The 24,145-nt window shown below is 37.5% G+C and overlaps 1 protein-coding gene across 7 annotated transcripts; it reads left to right on the plus strand.

Annotated features, from left to right (window-relative positions):
- The first annotated feature begins 419 nt into the window (after nt 1-419).
- Nucleotides 420-24,018, plus strand: LOC122274325 (CSC1-like protein RXW8). Of its 7 annotated transcripts, XM_043083369.1 has the most exons (14): nt 425-820; nt 1,416-1,469; nt 1,701-1,886; nt 3,492-3,917; nt 5,019-5,165; nt 5,814-5,877; nt 5,966-6,175; nt 7,150-7,335; nt 9,114-9,412; nt 14,753-15,029; nt 15,526-15,804; nt 23,098-23,331; nt 23,452-23,629; nt 23,714-24,018. In XM_043083369.1, the coding sequence occupies exons 4-14, from the start codon at nt 3,637-3,639 to the stop codon at nt 23,791-23,793; spliced, it is 2,235 nt and encodes a 744-aa protein (XP_042939303.1). In that variant the 5' UTR covers nt 425-820; nt 1,416-1,469; nt 1,701-1,886; nt 3,492-3,636; the 3' UTR covers nt 23,794-24,018. The 7 variants fall into 7 exon arrangements, with proteins under 7 accessions (XP_042939304.1, XP_042939299.1, XP_042939300.1 ...); XM_043083365.1 differs by having other exon boundaries at nt 422-820; nt 23,452-24,018; XM_043083366.1 differs by having other exon boundaries at nt 422-820; nt 3,497-3,917; nt 23,452-24,018.
- The last annotated feature ends 127 nt before the right edge of the window (nt 24,019-24,145 follow it).

Consider the following 24,145-nt stretch of genomic DNA (forward strand, 5'->3'; position numbering starts at 1 on the left):
ATTTAGATTATAATTTAAAAATTCACATAATTACTTTTTAAAAAAGTGGTTCAAATATGAAATTAAAAAAAAAAAAAAAAAAACTCAAAATCAGAATCGAAATCAGAGCGGATGACGTGCCTCTCGGAGTTGGAGGTTGGCCATACCTACTCCAATTTGATCGGTGGTCAGCCCTACTTAAATCTTATGATTTTCACTTATAAAAACATTTATCTTCTGGAATTTTATAATAATTATGATTACAATTTATAAAGAGCACGCGTACATACCTGATGACGCGTGAATACGGTTAAGGCGGCGGAGTCATGAATCATGATCGTTGATGAGTCCTTCCAGTTCCGGAGTTGGAAGCTGCTCCTTGTTTTGGCCACGTGCCGGTGTCTTTGGGAATTTAATTACTCGCACGGGACGTGGCGTACCCTGGACTTGCGGATTTTTTTTTTTTTTCCTCAATTCTCTTGAAAAACACTCAGGCATTTGCATTGCCCTTTGCGTGTTTCTTCCGAGCATCAGCGGCTTTTTTAACTTCCCATTTGTTCCTCTCCCTTCGATGATCTAGGACCCTGGGTTTCGGATTTCCTTCCCTCCCAGTCATATCAAATCCAGATTTTTGTTGTTGTGAAGTCGAAGTGAAAAGCCGCAGTGGCGTACAAGTTTTGACGCTTTCACACTTCACAGTCTTTATTTCTTCGGTTCTTTTATGCTTCTTTGAAGACCGTTTGGTGCACTCATAGTTTTTACCTTTCGGGAATTCGATCGCTCGGAATTGCTCGCATAACTGACGAGTTATTGTTCGTCTTTTTCAATCAAAGACCCGAAGGTTTTCTGTTTTCGACTTGTTTCTTAAACTTTTTGCTCAATTCCCACTTTTTCCTATGTACGTGTACATATTGTTTGTTTAAATTTATTGCGTCGATAATGTTTAAGGGTTGCTTGCATTATACTTTCACCTCACGATTCTAGGTTTCCTTTCTCCTAGATTATTGCATGGGCTAAGTTGTAATATGCGGACTCAGGAAAAAAAGATTGTATGTGCAGTCTTTTGATTATGGATGATGGAATGATAAAAATCATGCTTCATAATAAAACTACTGTATAAAAAAGCCATATGTTGTGTAGGTTAGCCCCAAAGCGAAATGTTCGTATATTATTTTTGCTATGTTTAGAAAACATTATTGGGATCATTGACATTAGTAATCCTGCTATTTATACTCTTGTGCGACTTTCATCCCGAGGCACAAAATTCGTTTGCCAAATGTGAAAAAATAAAGTTAGATTCGGTGTTTATTTTTCTTTGATTGTCTGAATAGTAGGCTCAGCTCAAGTGAGTCAGGAGTCCTTTGCAAATTAAATATTGAGAAGGCCTATGATCATGTTAAGTGGGAGTTCATTTATTCTTTGCTTTTGGGATGCAGGTTTTGGGAGAAATGATGATCTTTGATGTGCACTGTATCATGGTTTGAGACAAGGTGATTCGTTTGCTTATGTTATCTTTTGTTATTTTTAGGAAGGTTTTAAAAAAATGTTATCAGCTATTGTTGATGGAGGTTCTCTCTCAAGCTTCTATATGGGAGCTAGTAATCTTGGTGCGCTAACATTTCCCATCTTTTATTTGCTGATAATACTCGGATATTTTTGGGGGCAAACGGCCACCTCTGTATTTTGATGGCCTTTCTTATATGCTTTGGATCTGTTTCTAGGTTGAAAGTGGAAGGCTAAAGCCACATGGCATGTACTCCAAAAGGACTAGTCAATGATACTATTGGAGCCCCATTGGAATATTATAAAGAGTAGGTGGTGTGTGGGAAGTTTGGCTACCATATTGGGGTGCAAGGTTTTATCTGTCTGTGAAATATCTTGGCCTCTGTTTCGGAGCCTCTTTACAGGTTCGCTTTTGTCTTTTCAGGATATCAATAGAGAAAAGTGAATGTCAATTGGCTGATTATTAGATGATGTATTTGTCTAAAGGTGGTAGGATCACCTTGATCAAGTGACCTAATTCGGCTTTATCTTTTCTGTAATTTCTTCGCTTTCACACTAGCATTGCTAATTGAATATATAAGCTACAATGTGACTTTTTATGAATCGGGCTAGGTGAAGAGTCCAACTTTTACTAAGTAAACTGGGCCAAGATGTACTTTCATATTTTTGAAGGAGATTTGTGAGTTCAAAGCGTGCTTTTGTTCAATTTTGCACTTATAGGGTAGTGGTTTTGGCATTACCAATGGTGGGGGAAGGCCCTGTGGAAAGCTGTAGTGGATTCTAAATTGATTGTGTTTGGGGTGGGTTATGGAAAAACGATCAGGAGAGAAGGATGGGATTTTTTCTTGTCATACTAGACTCAAGGTGTTTGATAGCTCTAGAACTAGATCCTGACAAGACTTGTGGCGTGGTAACAAGGTACTCAAGGAAGCTTTCTCAAAGATGTATGGTATTGCACATGTGGTGAAGGCTTCAAATTGTTGATTTATTAGAGTTTGTAAGTGGCTCCCCTTAGTTGAATGTTTATTTTTTCAGAGCGGCTCATGATGAGGAGGTTGATACTTTCTTAAAATCTTCAGCTCTTGTACTTTACTAGATTGTCTTGGAGGTGTAGATACGATTTTTTGGGAGTCTTCCATGAAAGGGAAGTTTTCTGTTAGATCTTTCTGTACGGCCCTTATACCTAAGGATTGTAGCCGTTTCCCATGGAAGAAGAGTATTTGGTTGACTGTGACGCCTTTGAGAGCAATTTTTTTTATTTATTTTTTTCTTGGACAGCCTCATTGATGAAGATACTGACCATGTATAGACTACAGAATTCTAATATCCTTGTAATAAATTGGTACTCTTATGTGTAGAAAGAGCAATGCTTCTATAGGCCGCCTTTTATTCCATCGTTGGACAATGCCCTGTGGAAAGACTTCTTTTCTGTCGAGTTGGTGTGGCTTGGCCTTGGGTTATGCCAATAAGACGAATAGGCCTTTTTTTCAAATGGAGAAGGTTCCATGGTAGCGCATAAATTGCAGGCAATGATGGATGGCCTATATCTATATGGTGTGGTTTATTTGGAAAGAAACGAATGATGTGAGAATCTTGAAGATCGTGAGTGGAAGATGGAGGAGCTTAAAACTTTTGTTTTCAATACCCTGTTTATTTATGCATCTTCTCTAGATTTTAATGGGCTGAGGTTCATGATTTTCTTGCTGCCTTTTCTTATTTCGAGTTAGGTTGTTCTCTTGTATACTTTCTGTGTATTTGGGCTATGTTTTTTATGCCTTTTTAATAAAATTTTTTGATTACTTAAAAAACTTATGCTCTGCTTTGGTATCTTGTTCCTTATTCTTGAGGTTGAAGTGAAGTTAATTCTTTCCTTTTGCACATGCTTCAACATTATTATATGCTCAAGTGAGAAACTGACCTGAGTCCAATATATGTACATTGCACATAATTCAAGATATGTTAAGTTTTTCACCAAGAAGAAAATAAAGACTGATATGTAAGTTTTGCAGCTCAGAAACCAGAGTCAAGTAAAGCTGCTTTTCCACTGAAGTGAAGACAACTGCATGCTTTCTGCCCATGGAAATAATGTTGACATCCTATGTTCCTCTCCTCAAGTGATAGGACGCTTGAAGCTTACTGACATATTGAACGGAGATGGACATTTCTGCGCTTTTAACTTCTGCAGGAATTAATATAGGCGTATGCGTTGTTCTTTTATCACTTTATTCCGTATTGAGAAAACAACCAAGCAATGTTGGCGTGTACTTTGGACGAAGGCTTGTGTCAGTGTGCTCAAAACGTAGTGATCCTTTCAGCTTTGAGAGGTTTGTTCCTTCTCCTAGTTGGATAGTGAAAGCATGGGAAACAACTGAAGAGGAAATATTGGCCATTGGTGGCATGGATGCCGCGGTGTTTCTCAGGATGGTTGTTTTCAGGTGATTAGCTACTGCCCAAAACTTGTTGACAATCAAAGGTGATAATTTGTGCTTTATTATATGTTTGGTGAAAAATGTAACGAGATCGTACGAATTTCTGACAGTGGATGTCTTGGAAAGATGGTTATAGTTGGTTTTGGTTGATGGTTTGATTTGTGGATTATTGTTATTCTGTTCTTTTCATCTCTCTTTTTGTTGTGAAGCTTTTTGCATAAGATCAACTTTCTTTCACTTTTTGTAAACACGTTACCATTGTATCAATTCATTTTTACTTGTCTATAATATTTTTGGTAAGTAAAATTGAAAAGTAAAAGGAACTGTCTATAATATAAGTATCTTTACTTGTTAGAGATGGATGAGGTTTCTAGGTCAATTAAGTTGCATGCTGCACATATTAATAATTTATATGTGGTTTTGTGCTCCTTATCCAGATGATGAAGCTGAGACCAAGGGCCTGCTAAATATTTGGTGCATGTCTTCTCTTTTATAATAAATTGGGGAAGTCTACTGTAGTAGACAGTCTAAGGCCTCGTTCACTTTTACAAAACTTCTTATCTCATCTCATCTCATCTAAGCATTACAACTTTTCCGAATTTCCACACAAAATAAAATAAATAATTCAAAATTTTCAAATCTTAAAACAAAAATAATATTAAAAAAATATTCTAACAATATTTTATTCAATTTTCAACTTTTATTTTAACTCATCTCATCTCATCTTATATGCGAAAACAAATGAGGGCTAAGCACACTTGGAATGCGACTTGCACTTGGTGGATGTCGTGTTCACAGGGTTTTATTTACAACATATCATAATCTATGTATCTAATGATATAAATTTTAGATGTTGTTTTTGTTTATTGAATTCCTCTTGTTAAATGCCCATTCTCATAATTCAATTATTTTGTAACAATCTTTCCTTATAAATACATGCCATAGATCCTTTAAGCAATAGGCTTTGTACTTATATTTCAAATTACACGCTCTGAAATTGGTCTCTATTTTTATGCATCTATGGTTTACTTTCAGTCTCATTTCCATGTTTGTAGAAACTGCTTGTTTTTCAATTGAAACTTACTAATGCTAATTAATTTTCTGCAGCATTAGAATCTTTTCCGTTGCTGTCGTCATCTGCTTTTTTCTATTACTTCCTGTGAATTATCATGGGCAAGAAATGCATCACAAGCGAATCCCTTTAGAGTCGCTGGAAGTTTTTACTATTGCGAATGTTAAAGAAGGTTCAAAGTGGTATGAGATATTTTCTGTTGATGGTTTAGAGGGGGGGTTTTGACATCTAAAGACTTTATTCCCAAAAAGCCACCTCCTTAATAATATTTTTGATTAAAACAAAAAAGAGTAAGAACGGCCACCCCATGGTGGTAGCCACCATGAGAGCCGATTTGGGCTGTCCCATGGTGGCCGGTGCTGGATTTGGATTTTTGGTTTTAGTCTTTCTAAAACAAAATTGTAAATCATTTTCTCCATAAAAACTATAAAAAACTCACATTTAAACATATTCTCAATGGGTCTCACCACTTATTAGTCTATTAAAACCTCTAAAACAAGTTTTCACCGCCATTCATGAATATTTCTATACTCATGTTCATCCCAGATCTTTGTTATATTAAAGAACCATCTGCTCTATTTTTTCTTTTTAACATTTGTTTAGATGCTTACCTATTAGGCATGTATACAATGCTCCAAAAGGAAAATGCCGTCTCTTCCTTTTTTAATTTGTTCGAGTAGAAATCTACTCAAGCAGTTTATAACCTTGATCTGGTATTAATTACCGCTTTTCAGTTGTCCCATATTTAATCACCTTTGTTATCGAAATCATTAGTTTTTGTTGTAAGACTGCTGTAAATTGATTTCTCTCTTTTTTCCCCTTTTTTTCAGGCTTTGGACTCATTGTCTCACATTATACATTATAACCTGTTCTGCTTGCATTCTCCTTTACTTTGTAAGGATTTAATTCTTCTGTAGCATCTACTTTGTATAGCTTATCTTTTGTTCAAGGTTCTACTAACTTTCTTCTATATGTATTATAGGAGTACAAGAGCATCGCTAAGATGAGACTAAAACATATCACTGGAGCTCCTCCAAATCCAAGTCATTTTTCGGTTCTTGTTCGTTCTATCCCCCAGTGCTCACAGGAAACATACAGTGAAACAGTGAATAAATTTTTTACAAAGTATCATTCATCAAGCTATTTGTCACACCAAATAGTGTATCGGTGTGGTAGAGTACAGAAACTGATGGTAAATGAGCAATTGATTATTTATAACCAGGCACACATAGACCCACTTCTTTTAATATGTTAGATTTGCATGTCCGTGAATTGATTTCCTCCTGGCTTATTAAATCTTCATTTTGGTTGCCATGCTAACATCTGTATATCATATGCTTGAGTCTCAAACTCTTATATTGTTTAAGGTGAATGCGCGCACATGTTTTTCTTATAAAAAAAAATAGAAATTGGAATGCCCAATTTTATTTATTTATTTTTTCCCCCCAAGCACTCATTTATCAGTCAGCATAGTTGATGCTTTTTGGATGGAATATCCCCTTTTTATCATTATTTTCGGAAAACCAATTTGCAAATCCAAGGGAGTCTACTACCTATTTTTTTAGTAATCAAGCAACACATCTTTCTTTCAGTATGAGAGTGCTGATGATTTCGGTTAATGTTTTGCTATGATTCATAATTAATGAGCCATTCTATACCATAAGAAATTCCACGATATCATGAGTCATAGTATCATGTGGACATGATTAGTGTTGTGATTTGGACTGGCCTTTTTTTAGCACCAAATGAAGAATGGATGTTACTCTGTGATTGAAGTGAATAATGCGTCCTCATGCATTAGTTGACTATTCTAGTTTATCTGGGCAATACTATTGATCGGTACTTGAATTATTGCATCAGATCATTGCCACTGATTTTCTTAACTTCGCATGTTGTGCGGTTAATTCCTGCCAGCTTCTCTTTTCTAATAAGGCATCAGTAGCAGTATGCTTAATTTAGACGTTTCGATATGGCTCTCTATTGGTATGCAACTAAAATTTGTATTTGAGGTTTTGTATGACATTTTCACTATGATGGTCAAAGAGGGGCATTTGCTGCATTGTTGTTTTGAGTTAAAGTTAGTTGACTGCTGTGAAATAAAAAATGTTTTTGAGTGCCTTATTGTCTTGTTTTTTTGGACCTCTAAGATCTGTTCAATATTTGCAGACCGACGCAGAGAAAATGTACATGATTTTTAAGGCGTCTGCTCATGAACAGAATTGCCAGCCAAGTTTTATGCAACGAGGTCTTTGTGGAGGAGCTACAAACTCTTTGGAGATAGTTTCTCATGAGACGGATAATGTTAGCGGGAAAACTGGCTCTGGTGATTTTGATTTGGCTACTATAAGAAAGGTCAAATCTTGGCATGAACTGATTTTAGTATTTGAATTCAACTTATCAAAAAAAAAAAAAAAGTATTTGAATTCTGTCTGTTTTGGTATTTATGCACATGCAAGTAATTCATGTTTGACTTATTCTCTCCATCTTTGTAAGCTCTGGATTTAGTATGAAAGAATCATGAATTAGATCCCACATTAAGTGTGATGGAGAAGCTCTTGCGATTTATAATGATTGCAAAGAACTCTAACATTCATTAGTTCTTTTGGATTATAAACCTATGTGCAGCTCGAGCTTTCTTCGAGTCCTTAAAATGGTATGAGAGCCAACTTAGCCAAATTATGGGATTTGGGCTGTGCTACTTACAATTAAATGGCTTAACGAGGATGTCATAGATTTAAGGGGGAATTTTAATACCCTGGATTTGATGTGAGTGGGTGGTGAATGAGTTCTCACATCACCTGGTATGGAGATGTTGTTGCTATAAGCTTCAAGTAGCTCCAATTTCTAATTGATTAGTTCTTTTGGAGTATTAGGTCCAAGTGTGGATTGAACTTTCCTTGGATTGTTATAATTTGGTTATTTTATTTTTTAAAGCATGGAATGTCCAATGTTGCAATTTAAGCTTCTCTAATTGCCTGTCTAGCTTTTCCAAGATATACAAATACTTTTGGTTTGGTCAATTTTTCAGAATAGTTGCAATATGTGATTTTTAACAGAGAAAAACGTCTCGTCTAAATATGTGAAAAGTTGCTTCCATGTCTTTCTTTTTTTCTTGGAAATGATTTAGTAATTCAGTCTGACTGCTTTTGGACACTTGGAAGGAATTGTATTTGCCAAGTCATTCTTTTTTTTTAAAGAAAAAAGAAAATTCTTTCCCCCTTCTAAAATTCTGATTCTACTTGTCTTTCATATGTTGCACCATGATATGGTGATTTGCTACGATAATGTTTAGTTTTGATTATTTTCTTTTTCTTATTTAAGATGTGTGCTTGGATTGTTCCTGTGCCTTCTAAAAAAATGAACTCACTTATTGAAAAATGGTTTATAGATTTGATTTTGTGTCTTCATAACATATCCAATTGAAAAGTGGAAATAAGAAAGTTGATGTTTGATTCTCATAATCTGTCAAAGAGTGCTCTGATGTAAACTGTGGGAACTTTGATTGTTTTAAGCTGTGCTACTTCACTTGCAAATAAATCTTTTAGGTTTGGATCCTTTTAACTTTTAAGCCACCACCTCACCTACAAATAAATCCTTTAGGGTAAGATTTTATCTAGATCTTCCTGGAGGATCTTGCTTTTGTCGGATCTTCATCAGGTTAATATATTTTCCCTTTTGTTCGTCTACCTTTCATATATAGTGTCACAATGCATTATTACGTGTTCTTCACTCAACAAGTTATATGGTTTGGGATCAAAGTAATGCTTGTTGTACATGCATTTGTGGGTGTGGGAGAGTGACGGGATGGTGTAGATGAAGTGTGATGAAATTGTTTGCTTAAACATTAGAAATCATTAAGATATAGTGTTATCTAGTTTGTCTAGGTTTGACTTGCAGACATGGTTTGTGGTGGTATACTTGAAACTGGATTTGTATGACATCTCCGTTTGCTTTAAACTCATTGCAATTTAGTCATGGTACCAGTTTCAAAATATGCCATTCTTCTTCCTATTCTCTCTCTCTCTCTCTCTCTTGTTGTACTATGACTTCTTTACCTGTTACATTTTCATTTATCGTTAAGGTTTACATATTGTCGCTAGTAGCGTAAAGCATGTTGGTCTTCCATACAGGAGTGTGCTGCTGCTGTTGTTTTCTTCAAGACTCGCTATGGTGCTGTTACTGCTGCAGAGGTTCTTCAATCTTCAAATCCCATGTTATGGGTGTCAGTCTTGGCACCAGAACCACATGATGTTTATTGGTCAAACCTTTGTATACCATATAGACAACTTTGGATCCGACAGATAGGAACTCTTGTGGCTGCCATTGCCTTTGTGCTGGTGTTTCTTATTCCCGTAACATTTGTACAAGGCTTGACTCAGCTAGATCAGCTACAACAAACATTTCCATTTTTGAGGGGACTTTTAAAGAAGTAAGTATATATTGCGAAAACTCAGAAAAGGGGTAAACATTGTGATGATGATAGCTCTGTGTTTATTTGTTATCCTTAGAATTCGTTTGAATGTTTCATTTTTTGGTGTTGTGTGGATAAGAAGTGTTAATAAACACATTCACTTTATGAACTGGAGATGTAAGATTACAGGGCTTTTCTTTTGGAAAAGTTGAAGATACACAACATACACTAGCATATAGATTTATGATAGAATATCCATGTTCCTAACCGAGTAATGTTAATTTTTAATGCATTAGCATATAGCCAATGAACCATAATTTGCCATGGGCAAATGCAAGTTTAGTGGTAGCTTTGAAAGATAACCTAGCATTGATGGTTTAGTATGATAATGACATTTTATATTTCTCAGTCCAGTTTCTTATCATACTTAGACATACGAATAAAATTGCTAAATAGCTGTCCAACTTATTTCCATCAGGATTTCACAGATCTTGTCATGTAATGGCTTTTGTGAGAATTGTGAAGAAATTTGATGAAGTTAATAACCATTCATCCCCTTGACGCACTTCTTGCTCATAATTCTTTTTCTTGAATTATTAAATTTCTATAGTTTTTTTTTACCTTGATATGATCTAGAGTAGCGGCTATGCGTATGAAATAATTGAAAAGCCATTGATTCAAAAGGTACGGTTGGTGGCATTTATGTAGTGCTCTATGCGAGAGCCCCAAGCCACATTTGGGTTTATACTCCAAAAGCATGGTCAATGGTACAATTGGTGCCTCTTGGAATTATTATAAAGAGCAAGAACTCCCTCCCGAGCATTGTGGGATCCTATACACCACTTAATACTTACTCAATATGGGATATTACAATCTCTCCCCTTTAAATTTTGGACGTTCTTGTTGGGGTTCATTCCATCATAGGTGGCATGCTTCAAATTCCACATTTCTTGTTGGGATTGGCTCTGATACCATTTGTAATGCTCCAAGGGAGACCCAAGTCACATATAGGCCCATACTCTATGGGACTAGTCAATGGTATGATTGAAGTTCCTTGGAATCATTATAAAGAGCAAGAATTTCTCCCTTCCAAGCAATATGGGGTCCCATACACCACTTATACTCACTTAGTATGGGATATGAGGGGCAATTTATGGCGTTAATCACAGCCATTGAAGTGGGTCATCAACAAGAAAGGAAAACTGATTCTAAGAAACAGCGTGAACTTAAGAGGCTAACCTGGTCTATGAATTCGGAAGGTAGCTCTAGTAGGGATAAGTCTAAAGCGAAGGGGCTGGCATTTTCCAATTAATGAAATCAAAAATTTTGTCATGGAATGTTCACGGGCTAAATGATGCCGGTAAGCATCTTCAAATAAGAAACTTACTGCGTGGGTGGAAGGTGGACATTGTTTGTTTACAGGAGATGAAATTGAAAGTTATTTCTACAAAAATAATACGAAGCTTATGGAGCTGTGTACATGTGGATTGGGTGTATTTGACAGCTTACGGGGCCTCAGGTGGAGTGTTGGTGATGTGGGACCAACGGGTGGTGGAAAAAAGGGAGGAGTTCATAGGGTTGTTTTTGGTGGCATGCTCTTTTAGGGGTGTGTCAGATAGCTTTTTGTGCGCTTTTGTAGGTGTCTATGGCCCTAACTCAGATAATGATAGAAGATTATTGTGGGATGAGGTAGCTGGGGTACACGGTTGGTAGGATCTTCCGTGGTGCATTGGAGGAGATTTTAATGTAACAAGATACCCTAGCGAGTGTTATGGAAATAAAAGAATGCGCCCAGCAATGTCCGATTTTTTAGAATGCATTTTTGAGGTGAACCTAGTGGATTTACCATTGGCCAAAGGGGGGGGGTCATGCATGTGGGCTAATAATCAGACGTCGTCTCGATTGGATAGATTCTTAATTTCCGTGGAATGGGAAATTCATTATCCGGAGGTTTGGCAAAAGAGATTGTTGAGGTTGTGTTCGGACTTCTGGCCCATAATGTTGGATTTTGGGGGGATTCAAAGAAGGCGTCGGTACTTTAAGTTCGAAAACATGTGGCTGAAATCAGAAGGTTTTGTGGATAGGGTCAGACAATGGTGGTCATCTTACCAGATACAGGGTACTCCTAGTTAAATTTTAGTGGGAAAATTGAAGGCTCTAAAAAAAGATCTAAAGCTTTGGAATATGCAGTCTTTTGGAAACATTGGGGAACACAAGAAAAGCAAGCTAAGGGAGGTCCAGGAGCTAGAAAGGTTACAAGAATCAAAGCCTTTAAATCAGGAGGAATTAGCTCAAAAACTAGTGATGGAAGTAGATCTTGAGAGGATCATCCTATTTGAAGAGACGTCTTGGAGATAGAAGTCTAGAGTGTTATGGTTGAAGGAAGGTGATCGAAACATTAGGCCCCGTTTGGTTACACAGATGAGATGAGATGTTTTAAATAGTAATGAATAAAATATTGTTATAATATAATTTTGTAATATTAATTTTATATTGAGATTTGAAAAAGTAAAGTTATTTATTATATTTTGTATTGGGAATTGAAAAAGTTGTAATGATGAATTGAGATGAGATAAGATGAGTTTTTTAGTTTTTGCTAACCAATCCGGGTTGTTTTTCCACAGGATAGCCAATTCCCATAGAAGATCCAACAATACTAAGATGCTTAAGATTGATGGGGTAGAATGTAAGGATGAGTAGGTGATTAACAATCATGTAGTTGGTTTTTTTTAACAGCTTCTTTTTGAACAAGAGGGTTGGAGGCCTAAGCCAGAGGGGCTAGCTTTTGACTCCATTGGCCCTATGGATGTCAATCGTTTGGAGAGGCCATTTGAGGAGGTGGAGGTGTTTGAAGTGGTAAGGAAAATGGCTAAAGACAAGGCTCCGGGTCCTGATGGGTTCTCTATGGGTTTTTTCCAAACTTGTTGGAATGTAGTAAAGGATGATCTTATGAAGGCGTTCCAGGAGTTTTATTCGGTTTGAAAGTTTGAGAAAAACTTAAATGCCACTTTTCGTGCATTGATACCTAAGAGGGTTGGGGCCGAGGATATTAAGGAATTTCGACCCATTAGCCTGGTAAATGGGGTTTATAAGATCCTTTCCAAGGTACTCGTAAATCTCCTTGGTGAGGTCGTGGGAAAGATAATCTCAAAGCCTCAAAATGCTTTTGTAAAGGATAGACAGATTTTAGAAGTAATTCTTATTGCTAATGAATGTCTGGATAGTAGACTGAAAGTTAACAATGCAGGGATTATATGCAAGTTAGACATGGAGAAGGCGTATGACCATGTTAACTGGGATTTCCTTCTTGATATTCTAGGGAGGTGTGGTTTTGGGAGAAGTGGCGATCATGGATCCGTTGGTGTATTTCTACAGTGAGATTTTTCAGTGCTAATAAATGGCAGACCAACTTGATTTTTCAATAGCACAAGAGGTTTAAGACAAGGAGATCTGTTTTCCCCTTTACTTTTTGTCATCGTGATGGAGGCGTTGATTAGAATGATCTTTGTCCTGGTTGCAAATAGGTGTGTGATTGGTTACTCGATTGGATCCCCGGGTGAAAGACTTATTAACATTTCTCATTTATTGTTTGTAGATGATACTCTTTATCTTCTGTGAGGTGGATCAAAACTAGGTTCGAGTATTGAAGGCACTTCTACTTTGCTTTGAAGCAGCTTCCTGGTTGAAAGTGAACTTGGACAAATCAGAAATGGTGCCCATTGGAGTTGTGCAGCGTTTAAGACAGCTGGCTAATAGTCAGGGGTATAAGATTCCCTATGACTTATCTTGGCCTCCTGTTGGGAGCCCCCTCGAGAGGAGCTTCTATATGGGATACAGTGATTGAGAAAGTAGAGCGTCAATTAGTAGGATGGAAGAGAATGTACCTGTCAAAAGGTGGTAGGATTACCCTGATAAAGAGTACATTATCTAATCTACTGACCTATTTTTTGTCCCTGTTTCCTATTCCAGCAAGTGTGGCGCTTCGTATCGAGAAACTACAAAGGGATTTCTTGTGGGGTGGAATAGGCGAGGAGTTCAAATTTCACCTAGTCAGGTGGGAGAAGGTTTGTAGGCCTATTTCGAATGGTGGTTTGGGCAATAGAAATTTGAGAATCTTTAGTCGGGCGCTACTTGGTAAGTGGTTGTGGTGATATCATAAAGAACTAGAAGCTCTTTGGAAGATGGTGATTGAGAGTAAGTATGGGGGATTATGGGGTGGATGGTGCACTGATGAAGTTAGAGAGGCGTATGGAATGGGATTGTGGAAATATATCAGACGAGGATGGAGGTCTTTTCTTGCTACACTAGGTTTAGTTTAGGAGAGGGGGCCATGATCAATTTTGGTATGACACTTGGTGTGCTAGTGGTGCACTTAAGGATATATTTCCGGCACTTTTCAGAGTTGCAAGTGTTGAAGATGTTTCAGTGGCAGAAGTCATGGTGATTGGGGGAGGGGGGGGGGGGGGGAACAAATCCAGTGGAACATCAATTTTAGCAGGACGGCCTAAGATTGGGAAATTGACAGTTTTGAAGCCTTTTTCAGCCTTTTGTACTCAACCAAACCAAGTGACTAGCATGTTGATTTATTGTGGTGGATACCTATGGGGAAAGGCATGTTTTTGGTTAGCTTGTTTTATGAGTCTCTAACACGAGCCTTCTATTCCGTTTCCATGGAAAAGGCTATGGAAACACAAGGCGCCTCTCAAAGCAGTATTCTTTGTGTGGACCGCCTCCTTAGGTGAGATTGTCACAACGGATAATTTGAAAAAATGAAGGGTGATCATTGTAGATTGGTGTTGCATGTGTAAGAAGGGGGGAGAATCTGTGGATCATCTCCTACTACACTGTGAGGTAGCTTGAGGGTTATGAAATGAGGTTTTTCGTAGACTAGACTTGGATTGGGTTATGCCTGAGACAGTAGTGGCGGTCCTAGCTAGCTGGACAGATTTAAGAGGCAACAACCAGATCAAGGCTATATGGAAGATGATTCCAATTTGCATCATGTGATGTGTGTGGCAAGAGCGCAACGAACGGACGTTCGAGGACAAAGAGAGATCGATGGAGGAGCTGAAAGCTTTCTTTTTTAGAACCCTTTGTACTTGGGCCATTGCCGTTAATCTTAATAGCCAAGATTTTCATGATTTCCTTGTTTCTATTGCTCCTATGTAGCTAGGTCATTCTTTGTACTGAACTTGGTTTTTGCCTATTCTTTTATTAATATACTTTCTTATAAAAAAAAAAAAATAGTATGGGGTATCATACTGTATGAACTGAATTTTGGAAAAGTGGCTAAGTTTTATATATTCCCCGTAAGAAATGTACTTTTTTGCAAGTAAATTAATCCCTTGACTGGTGCAGGAAATTTATGAATCAGCTGGTAACGGGTTATCTTCCAAGTGTGATTTTGATTTTAGCCATGTATACAGTTCCACCAACCATGATGCTATTTTCAGCTTTGGAGGGGTCTATTTCCCGTAGTGGGAGGAAAAGGAGTGCATGCTGCAAAGTCCTGTACTTCACAATCTGGAATGTTTTTTTCGTCAACGTTTTTACAGGATCTGTTATTAGCCAATTGCGCTTCTTTTCTAGTGTAAAAGACATACCTGCACAACTTGCCAAAGCTGTGCCGAGGCAGGTAGCGTTCTTTGATTCCGTTGTTAATTTGCTATTTACCTATACTGATTATGCTAACCTTTGCAGAGTATATCATTCATTCAGTTTTTCTGTTTTGCTAACATGAATATTATTTTATGTCATGTGAAGTGAGGCAAGTTTTGAGTAATATTAATTTTCAATTAGTGATTGAATAAGGCTTTACAAATGTGAATTTTATTTGTGAAATAATCCCTTGTGATCTGTTTTCTTTCTATTTTAAGTCCTTTCTTTGGTTATGAGATTTTCATGAAATAAAGAGAGCTGCAATCCCTTAGAAGACATGATCCTGTGGAAAAAAATCATTTGCGAAAAAAATTATTGTTTGTGGAGACGGCCATAGAGAGATGAAATTCCTGCCATGTAACTGGAAATTACAACTAGTAGAGAAATTGGGGAAAACCTGTATTCTTCTCGTGGAAATGTAGAAGTTTTTTCATCAACTTATTACTGTGATTTTGGTTTTCAAATTGTTGCAGGCTAGCTTCTTCACGACTTATGTTTTAACATCTGGTTGGGCAAGTTTGTCATGTGAAGCGATGCAATTTCTTGCTCTTTTCTGCAATCTAGTCAAAAGATTTGTACTCAGAATCAAGGATGATTCGTCCAATTGCACTTTCTCTTTTCCCTACCATACAGAAGTCCCACGAGTCCTCTTATTTGGATTCCTTGGTTTCACATGTTCCATCTTGGCACCCTTAATGTTGCCCTTCTTGCTGATTTACTTTTCACTTGCCTACCTAGTGTATAAAAACCAGGTGAGTGCTTTATCTTGTATTTTACCTTTTATGATGTTACTTGCGATTACTGTTTGTATATGCTGCTTGAATGTATTTAGTTTTAGCTGAGTCCTTCAATTCGTGATTGATCATATTTTTTCCACAATGCAGAGTTTGTTCTTCCATTCTCCATTGTAGTTACATAATGTGTGTGAATACAGAGTTGTAAACTCATGTAGTTCTGTTTGTTATGTACATATCCAGCCAACTTTCTTATCCCAAGTTAGTCATAGGATTCTAGCAATATGTTCTTAGCATCTCCCTCAGCTTGTGTAGGTAGACGATATAAGAAAAAGGCCTTCTACAATCCTAGTGCATCATTAAATTATTGGGTAGCAGGCCTTCTGCAATCTTAAGACCTTGTAAAATTATTGGGTAGGACTTGCTCGTTGAAAGTTTAAAGGGTGAAAATTATGGTTTGAAGAGCACTATGATGCATGACAGCCTAGGGAAATTTTTGCTTGGGGGCTGCAATCGCAAAGAAAAAATGGTGGATTAAGGTCTTGTTTGTTTTTGCGACTAAAAATCAAAACTTTGAAAACTTCTCAAAGTTTTCGTACTGTCATAAGTTTTACAAAAACAAACACACATTTTGATCTACCAGTTTTCATCTCAAAAGATCTCAAGTTTCTTCTCAGGTTTTCATCTCAAATTTTCATCTCAAAAGATCTCAAGTTTATTCTCAGATTTTTATCTCAAGTTTTCATCTCAAAAAAAAGATCTCAAGTTTTCATCTAAAAAAAATTACACCATTGGTAAATAAATAAATAAAGGAAGTAGCAAAAAAAAAAAAGAAGACAAAATGGTTAAAAAAAAAGAAGCAGAAAAAAAAATTCACCATTGGTAAATAAATAAACAAAATAAGCAAAAAAAAAAAAAATTTTGACCAAATGGTTAATAAAAAAGGAAGTAGCAAAATAAAAATAAAAATGCATCATTGGTAAATAAATAAACAAAGAAAGTAGTCAAAAAAAATAAAAAAAGAAGTAGAAAAATAAAAATAAAAATTGCAGCATTGGTAAATAAATAAAATATTATAAAAAGTACTACAAGTACTTGTGGGTCCCATCATATTACTAACTATAATAAAGTCAAACTAATCTCATCTCATCTCTAAAAACAAACACATATTTTATCTCATCTCATCTCATCTCAACATATCTCAAAATTTTTTATCTCATCTCATCTCTAAAAATAAACACATATTTCATCTAATCTCATCTCATCTCAACATATCTCAAAAGATTTTATCTTATCTCATCTCATCTTATTTCATCTGTGAAAACAAACGAGGCCTGTTGATGAGAAATTACAGATGAAAAAAAGGTTGATGCAAAATCAAAATTAGCAGGATTATTTTAGGGTACAGAGTCAGCAGTGAACAAGAGATCTATTTGCACAGAATACTGTTGAGCAATGAGAATAGAGCACTGATGAATTAAGAGAAATAAGAAATAGTGTAGAGGCTAGAAAAAAGAAAAGAAGGGGCAGAAGAAGGTAAACGTGCCTTCAAATCCTTAAATTACATCACTCTGCATCTGAGGTCGAAGAATCTCGTGTTCTAATAGTAGTGCATGAGATCAGAGACATGGAGAAATAAAAGCTACCTCATAATTCTGTTAAGTTTTATATCATGTAGAATTTGATGTCATTGAGCATGCATGCGGCCCACTGACAAAATCTCTAGACTTTGTAGCTACTGTTTTATGGCATCATTACACTTTGTAGGAGCTATCTTTTTCTTATTTTTTCAAATTAAAACTAAAAAAAAGCCAATTGTGATGTACTAATAATACGTTGTGGTTTCCTTTAGTAATTAATTTTTCTGAATCTCTAATAATAAATTAAAATATGGCTGGCCAAGTCCCGTGTCAGGTTTTCGGGGCAGGAGGGTCCTTCTAGTTCGACGGAGCCTCCACTTGCTCCAATGGCTACAGTGGTTGCACAGACATGTTCGTCGGTCTCAGGCGAGTCTTAGTCAGTCTCCGAAGATGGTCCTGTTGCCAGTGGTGGTAGAGGAAGTTATAGAGGCTTGGGATGTTGAAAAGGAAGGTTCTTCTAGCTCGATGGAGCCTCCACTTGTTTTGTTGGCTACGGTTGTTGCTCAGACAAGTTCGATATGGTCTTAGGCGAGTCTTCCGGTTAGTCTCCAACGATGGTCCTGTCACTGGTGGGGGAAGAAGAGGTTTTAGAGGCTTGGGACGTTGAAAAGGGAGTGATTTTTCGATTAAAGGATTTAGAAGAAAGGGAATTAGATGTGAATCCTGTTTGGGGGGGGGGGTCTTAATCAGGTAGTGACTTCGAATTGTTTGAATTATGGAGTTCTCACAAGGGATCTTTGTCCAACTATTTCCGAGAAGTCTCTCGTTGAGGAGGGGGGTCATCATCTGGAGTTGGTTGGGGGTTTTGAAGGAGTTTCAGGAGTTCCTTTAGTGGTGTTGAGGATGCTCTGCATATGGATAGCTCATCTGTTTTAATGTTGCCGGAAGCTTCTCTACAGTTGGTGGTTAGTGAGGTAGAGGGTGATGAGGGTGAAATTGGCAGTCCAGTTCCGTCGTGTACCATTCCCCCTAAGTCAACCCCCAATTTGGCTTCGGATTGGGTATTAAAAAAAGTGGAGTTTCTTCAGGAGTGCTTGGGGATATCCTGTGTTGGGTATGAAGAGTAGTTCAAGGCTCTTCTTGTTGCTATAGAAGCTAGTAGATCTAATGCTGTGAAGTCTGCAGTGAAAAGGGACAAGGAATTGAAACGCTTAAAAAGCTCTATTAATTACGATATTAAGGAGAGGAGTGTGGGGAGGGATAGGTTGAAAGGGCGGGGGTCTTGGAATTCTTATGAAGCCTAAAATACTTTCCTGGAATGTGAGAGGGATCAATAATGTCAACAAACGGCTTCGTATTAGATCCCTTCTTTGTAGCTGGAAAGTTGACATTGTTTGTTTTCAAGAGACAAAGTTGAGTTCTATTGATAGAAATATTATTCGTAGTTTGTGGGGCCTTTTTTTTTGTGGGATGGTGTTTTCTTCCTTCTTTGGGTGCATCAAGAGGTGTGTTGTTGATGTAGGATACGAGAGTGGTGGAGAAGGTTGAGGATTGCATTGGGTATTTTTCATTGGTTGTTTCTTTTAAGAATATTGAAGATGGGTGGAAGTGGGCCTTTGCGGGAGTGTATGGGCCTAATGTTGATGGGGATGGATGTTTTTTGTGGAAGGAGTTGGCGGGTTTGTATTCTTTATAGGACTTGCCTTGGTGTTTGTGTGGTGACTTTAATATTGTTCGGTTCCCTAGTGAGAGGGTGGGGGGCTTCTATGTCGTCAGGCGCTATGGAAGATTTCTCGGAGTTAATTTTTGATTTGAACCTTGTGGATCTTCCTTTAGTTGGGGGGGAGTTTACTTGGTCTAATAGTAGAGGGTGGTCAAGATTGGACAGATTCTTAGTCTCTTCTTCTTGGGAGTCTTGTTATCTGGATCTTTGTCAGAAGAGGTTGCCATGTGTTTGTTCTGATCATTTCCCAGTTATGCTTGATTGTAGTAGCATTCTTGGGGAAGATGTTATTTTAAGTTTGGGAATATGTGGCTTGAAGTGGATGGTTTTGGGGAGATGATTAGAAATTGGTGGAATTCTTATTCCTTTTTTGGTACTCCTAATTTTATTGTGGCAAGTAAACTTAAAGCCCTTAAAGTTGATTTGAAAACGTGGAATGAAGAGGTCTTTAGACATACGGAAGTGCAGAAAAATAAACTTTGGGATGAGCTTAATGCTTTGGAGGTTGGGGTAGTTAATGAGGAGACCTTGTGTGTTGGAAATTGAAAAGGTCTTGTTCATGGAAGAAATCTCTTGGAGGCAAGAATCAAGGGTGCTTTGGTTAAAGGAGGGGGACAAATGTACTAATTTTTTTCATAAGATGGCAAATTCTCATAGGTGTAATAATGTTATTGACATCCTTCACTCAAGCTCTATTGTGTTTCAATCACCTGATGAGATCCAAGATCATATAGTGAAGTATTATGAAGAACTCTTGTCTGAGACAGCTGAATGGCGCCCTAAGCTTGATGGGTTGTTTTTTGATCATCTGGATTCTGATGCTGTTAGCTGGCTGGAGAGGCCATTTGAAGAAGAGGTAGTGCATTCGGTTGTTAGAGGTATGTGCAAAGATAAAGTACGGGGCCTGGATGGTTTTTCTATGGGTTTTTTTCAAGAGTGTTGGGATATTGTGAAGGATGAAGTGATGCATGTTTTTTATGATTTTCATTCTGAATATAAGTTTGAGAAGTCTTTAAATGCTACTTTCATTTCTTTAATCCCGAAGATTGTTGGCGCTCAAGAGTTGGAAGATTTCCGTCCTATTAGTTTAGTTGGCGGGATTTATAAAATTATTTCGAAGGTGCTAGCCAATCGTATGAGTATGGTGATGGATAAAATCATTTCTAAACCTCAAAATGCTTTCATTCGGTGCGGCAAATTCTGGATTCAGTTCTGGTTGCGAGGATAGCCGGATGAGAGAAGGCATTCCGGGGGTTCTTTGCAAGATGGATATGGAAAATGCATACGATCATGTGAGATATGATTTTCTTCTTTATATGCTTAGAAGATGTGGCTCTGGGGATAGGTGTTGTGGATGGGTTAAACATTGTATTTCAAGTGCCCGGTTCTCAGTTTTAGTGAATGGTGTTCCTTGTGGTTTTTTTCAGAATTCGAGGGGGTTGAGACGAGGGGGTTGAGTCATATGATGGAGGCGGCTGTACGTGGGGGTTTTCTTGCTGGTTTTTTGGTGTGTAATAATAGTAATGGGGTGACTTCAATTTCTCAGTTACTTTTTGCGGATGATACTCTTATTTTTTGTGATGCTGAAAGCAGTCGGATTCAAGCTTTTTAAGGGCTGTTTTACTGTGTTTTGAAGCTGTTTTGGGTCTCAAGGTGAACTTGGGAAAGTCATAACTGGTTCCGGTGGGGGAAGTAAGGAATATTAACTTTCTTGCGGATTTGTTGGGTTTTAAAGTAGTTTCACTTCCTATGAAATATCTTGGACTTCCACTGGGGGAGTCTTTTAAAGCAAAGAAGATTTGGGATGGAGTTGTAGAAAAGGTTGAGAAACATTTGTCGGGTTGGAAGAGGATTTATTTATCAAAAAGGGGGTAGATTAACCCTCATCAAAAGTACCCTTTCCAATCTCCCTACATACTATCTTTCTTTATTTCCATTACTGGTGGGAGTGGCAAATCGGATTGAAAAATTGTTTAGAGCTTTTTTGTGAGGAGGCTTGGGGGAGGAGAATAAATTTCATTTAGTAAGTTTGCAAAGGGTGTGTTGTCCGATTGTTAGAGGTGGTTTAGGGGTGCGTAACTTGAGTTTTTTTAATAGGCATTATTAAGAAAGTGGTTGTGGAGATATCATTGGAAAGGGGATTTTTTGGTGTTGGTTTATGGGAATACATTAGAAAGGGGTGGAGCTTTTTCGCAAAACAGATTAAGGTTGGAGAAGGTGTTTGCATTCGGTTTTGGCATGATGAATGTTGTAGTGAGAGACCTCTTAAAATTGCTTTTCCGTCTGTTTTCAGCTTGGCTGGAAACCAGCAGGCTGCTGTTTCAGAAGTGTTGTGTTGTGACAATGGGACTGTGCACTGGGACTGTGCACTGGAACATTTGTTTCACTAGAAATGCTGAAGACTGGGAACTTGATGAGTTTGCAGATTTCTTCAGTTTTCTGTGTGCAGTGAAGGCAGCTGGGGTTGAGAGGGATCGTATGCTGTGGAAGCATAAGGGGAGTAATAAGTTTTCAGTTAGCTCCTTCTACGAGGTGCTGAATGCCCAACAGCAACTTTCTTTTCCGTGGAAGAGCATTTGGAGGGTCCATGTTCCTTCTAAAGTGGCTTTTTTTATTTGGACTGCTGCTCTTGGGAAGATTTTGATGGTTGATATTCTAAGGAAACGTGGTATGATTGTTTTAGAGTGGTGTTGTATGTGTAAGAAGAATGGGGAATCGGTTGACCATCTACTTTTACATTGTGAAGTGGCCAGGGAGTTATGGATTGGCATTTTCAGTAGAGCTGGGTTGTGTTGGGTTATGCCTAAGAGTGTGGTGGATTTATTAGCTTGTTGGAATAGGCATCATAATAGCTCTCAACTGGCTGAGGCGTGGAGATTGATACCTTTGTGCTTAATGTGGTGCATTTGGATGGAAATGAATGATAGGTGTTTCAACAATAAGGAGCGAGCAGTGGGGGGAAATCTGGAATTTCTTTGTGTTTTCTCTTATTCAGTGATTTTCTGCTATTGTTCTTGAGGGAGGGAATGTTAATGAGTTTTTGTCTTTTTTTAGCTTTCTAGAATGTAATTAGGTGTCTCATTGTGTATACCTCCTGTGTACATGGGCTTTGCCTAGTTTCATGCTCTTCAATAAAGTTTCTTACTTATCCAAAAAAAAAAAATAATAATAATACATTAAAGTTTCACTGTAAATTTACAGTGATGATCTTGCTATCTGCTTTTGTGGCAATGGATCGATTGATAAGCACCATCTCTGTTTGTTTGTTTTGAAATTTGGTGTTATTGGTTGTTTGGAAACACTAATTTGGCAGGTTAGGAAATTTAGAACTTAACCAGTTAACCGTTTCACCAAATTTTCCTAGTGTGACAAGAATGCAATTTCATTGGGGATATTACTAATTCCTAAATAAATAAGGTGAAGTAGGAAGCCTTCACAGCTCATGTCACTGTTATTGTTTAGGAATTTGAAGAGGAAGATGAAAATGGAAATTGCTTTTTTGCTTTTTATGTGCCTACACAGCAAGAAAAAATTTCTCTGTAAACCCAAGCAGAGAATTTGAAGATGTTTGAATTGAAATCAGTGTGAATTTGGAATTATTTTGAAGGGATATGTATGTAAAGAATTCCCCTTCATTCTCTGTATAAAACCTGCCAAGGAAATAGTCTTTGTTTTTTGTTCTCTTTTTTTTTGGATGAGGTATACATATGCTTCATCCTAGTGCAAATAAGACTCTAAATATGTGATGACTCTTCATAATTGATACCAGTAAGGGCAAAAAATCTTGATTGTCTGATAAAAATCCCAGGCGATGGATTCCACCTGAGGTGTGTAACTGATCATAATAGGGTACAGCAGGGTATTCCATCGTTTTATGTGTTCCAGCAAGAAAATATATTGTTCCTATTATATTATTTTTCTCTATTTTAATATTCTCTTTTTTTGTTTGTTTGACTGGAGATTGATCTGATCCCTTCATTTGAAATGAGGTTGTTTACTCTTTTTCAGATTCTCAATGTATATGTTCCAAAATATGAAAGCGAGGGACAGTACTGGCCTATTGCCCACAACACAACAATTTTTTCGTTGGTGTTGTCTCAAATTATCGCGCTTGGGGTCTTTGGAATCAAACGATCGCCTGTGGCTTCGGGTTTTACCATTCCATTGATTATCTTCACTCTTCTATTTCACCAGTACTGTAGGCAGAGATTTCGTCCAATTTTTAAGATGATTCCTGCAGAGGTAGCAATTTTAATTGGACCCTCTCTCAACAGTTTTTTTTCCCCCTTCCATTGAACTTATTTCGATAATTCTGAAACCCCACCCTCTTTCAGTCAAGCCTGATAGTTGGATTGTTTATAGGTTCTTATTGAGATGGATCAAAAAGATGAGCAGTGTGGGAGGATGGAAGAGATGTATCAAAAGTTACGTTCGGCTTATTGCCAGTTCACAATAACTCCTCATGAGTTGCTTGGATCTGAATCCTTGAATCATCACGACAACGAGAAGAGCATTCCGGATCCGGAGAAGCTGAACGCAGGTTTGATTCACCCAATGCTTAGGAGACTCCCACTACCTGGAATCAAAGTAATAATCGGGTGGCTGTCTTTCCTTCTCTTTTCAGGAAATGAAGCAAACCAATTAAACGGGTCATCTAGTGTTGTTCATTGCAATTTGGATATAGCAGAAACCAGCAAGAAGTAAATTGAGCTCATTGTTTTGTTCATAATCCGTGTTAATGTCAGTTTTATCATCATGAACATACGCCAAAGAAAATATATATTTTGGGAAAGCCTTGTACAGTAAAGGTGCTGCTGCTGGGGACTTCTGGTCGCAATATGCGTAGTTCAACAAGCATAGAAATCGGTTCTTTGTTTTCTACATCTTTTGCTTTATAATCAATAAATTTCACGTTATACAAAGCGAAAATACTACCTTGTACTGTTGTGACTACGGCTTTAAACAAATTGTTTAAATTATGAGAAGGCCCAAAGATAACTGAATATCTAATGTTATGCGATGCTAAACAAGACTAAGTACAGTGGCTACCGGTTAT

Source organism: Carya illinoinensis, chromosome 8 (genome assembly GCF_018687715.1).
Source record: "Carya illinoinensis cultivar Pawnee chromosome 8, C.illinoinensisPawnee_v1, whole genome shotgun sequence".
NCBI lineage: Eukaryota > Viridiplantae > Streptophyta > Magnoliopsida > Fagales > Juglandaceae > Carya > Carya illinoinensis.

Excerpts from the sequence above, each read along its gene's own strand:
- LOC122274325 (XM_043083365.1), top strand. The coding sequence starts at position 3,637 with ATGGACATTTCTGCGCTTTTAACTTCTGCAGGAATTAATATAGGCGTA. Across the intron at positions 5,878-5,965 it reads CTTGCATTCTCCTTTACTTT|GAGTACAAGAGCATCGCTAA; the intron begins GTAAGGATTTAA and ends TATGTATTATAG. Across the intron at positions 9,413-14,752 it reads TTGAGGGGACTTTTAAAGAA|GAAATTTATGAATCAGCTGG; the intron begins GTAAGTATATAT and ends TGACTGGTGCAG.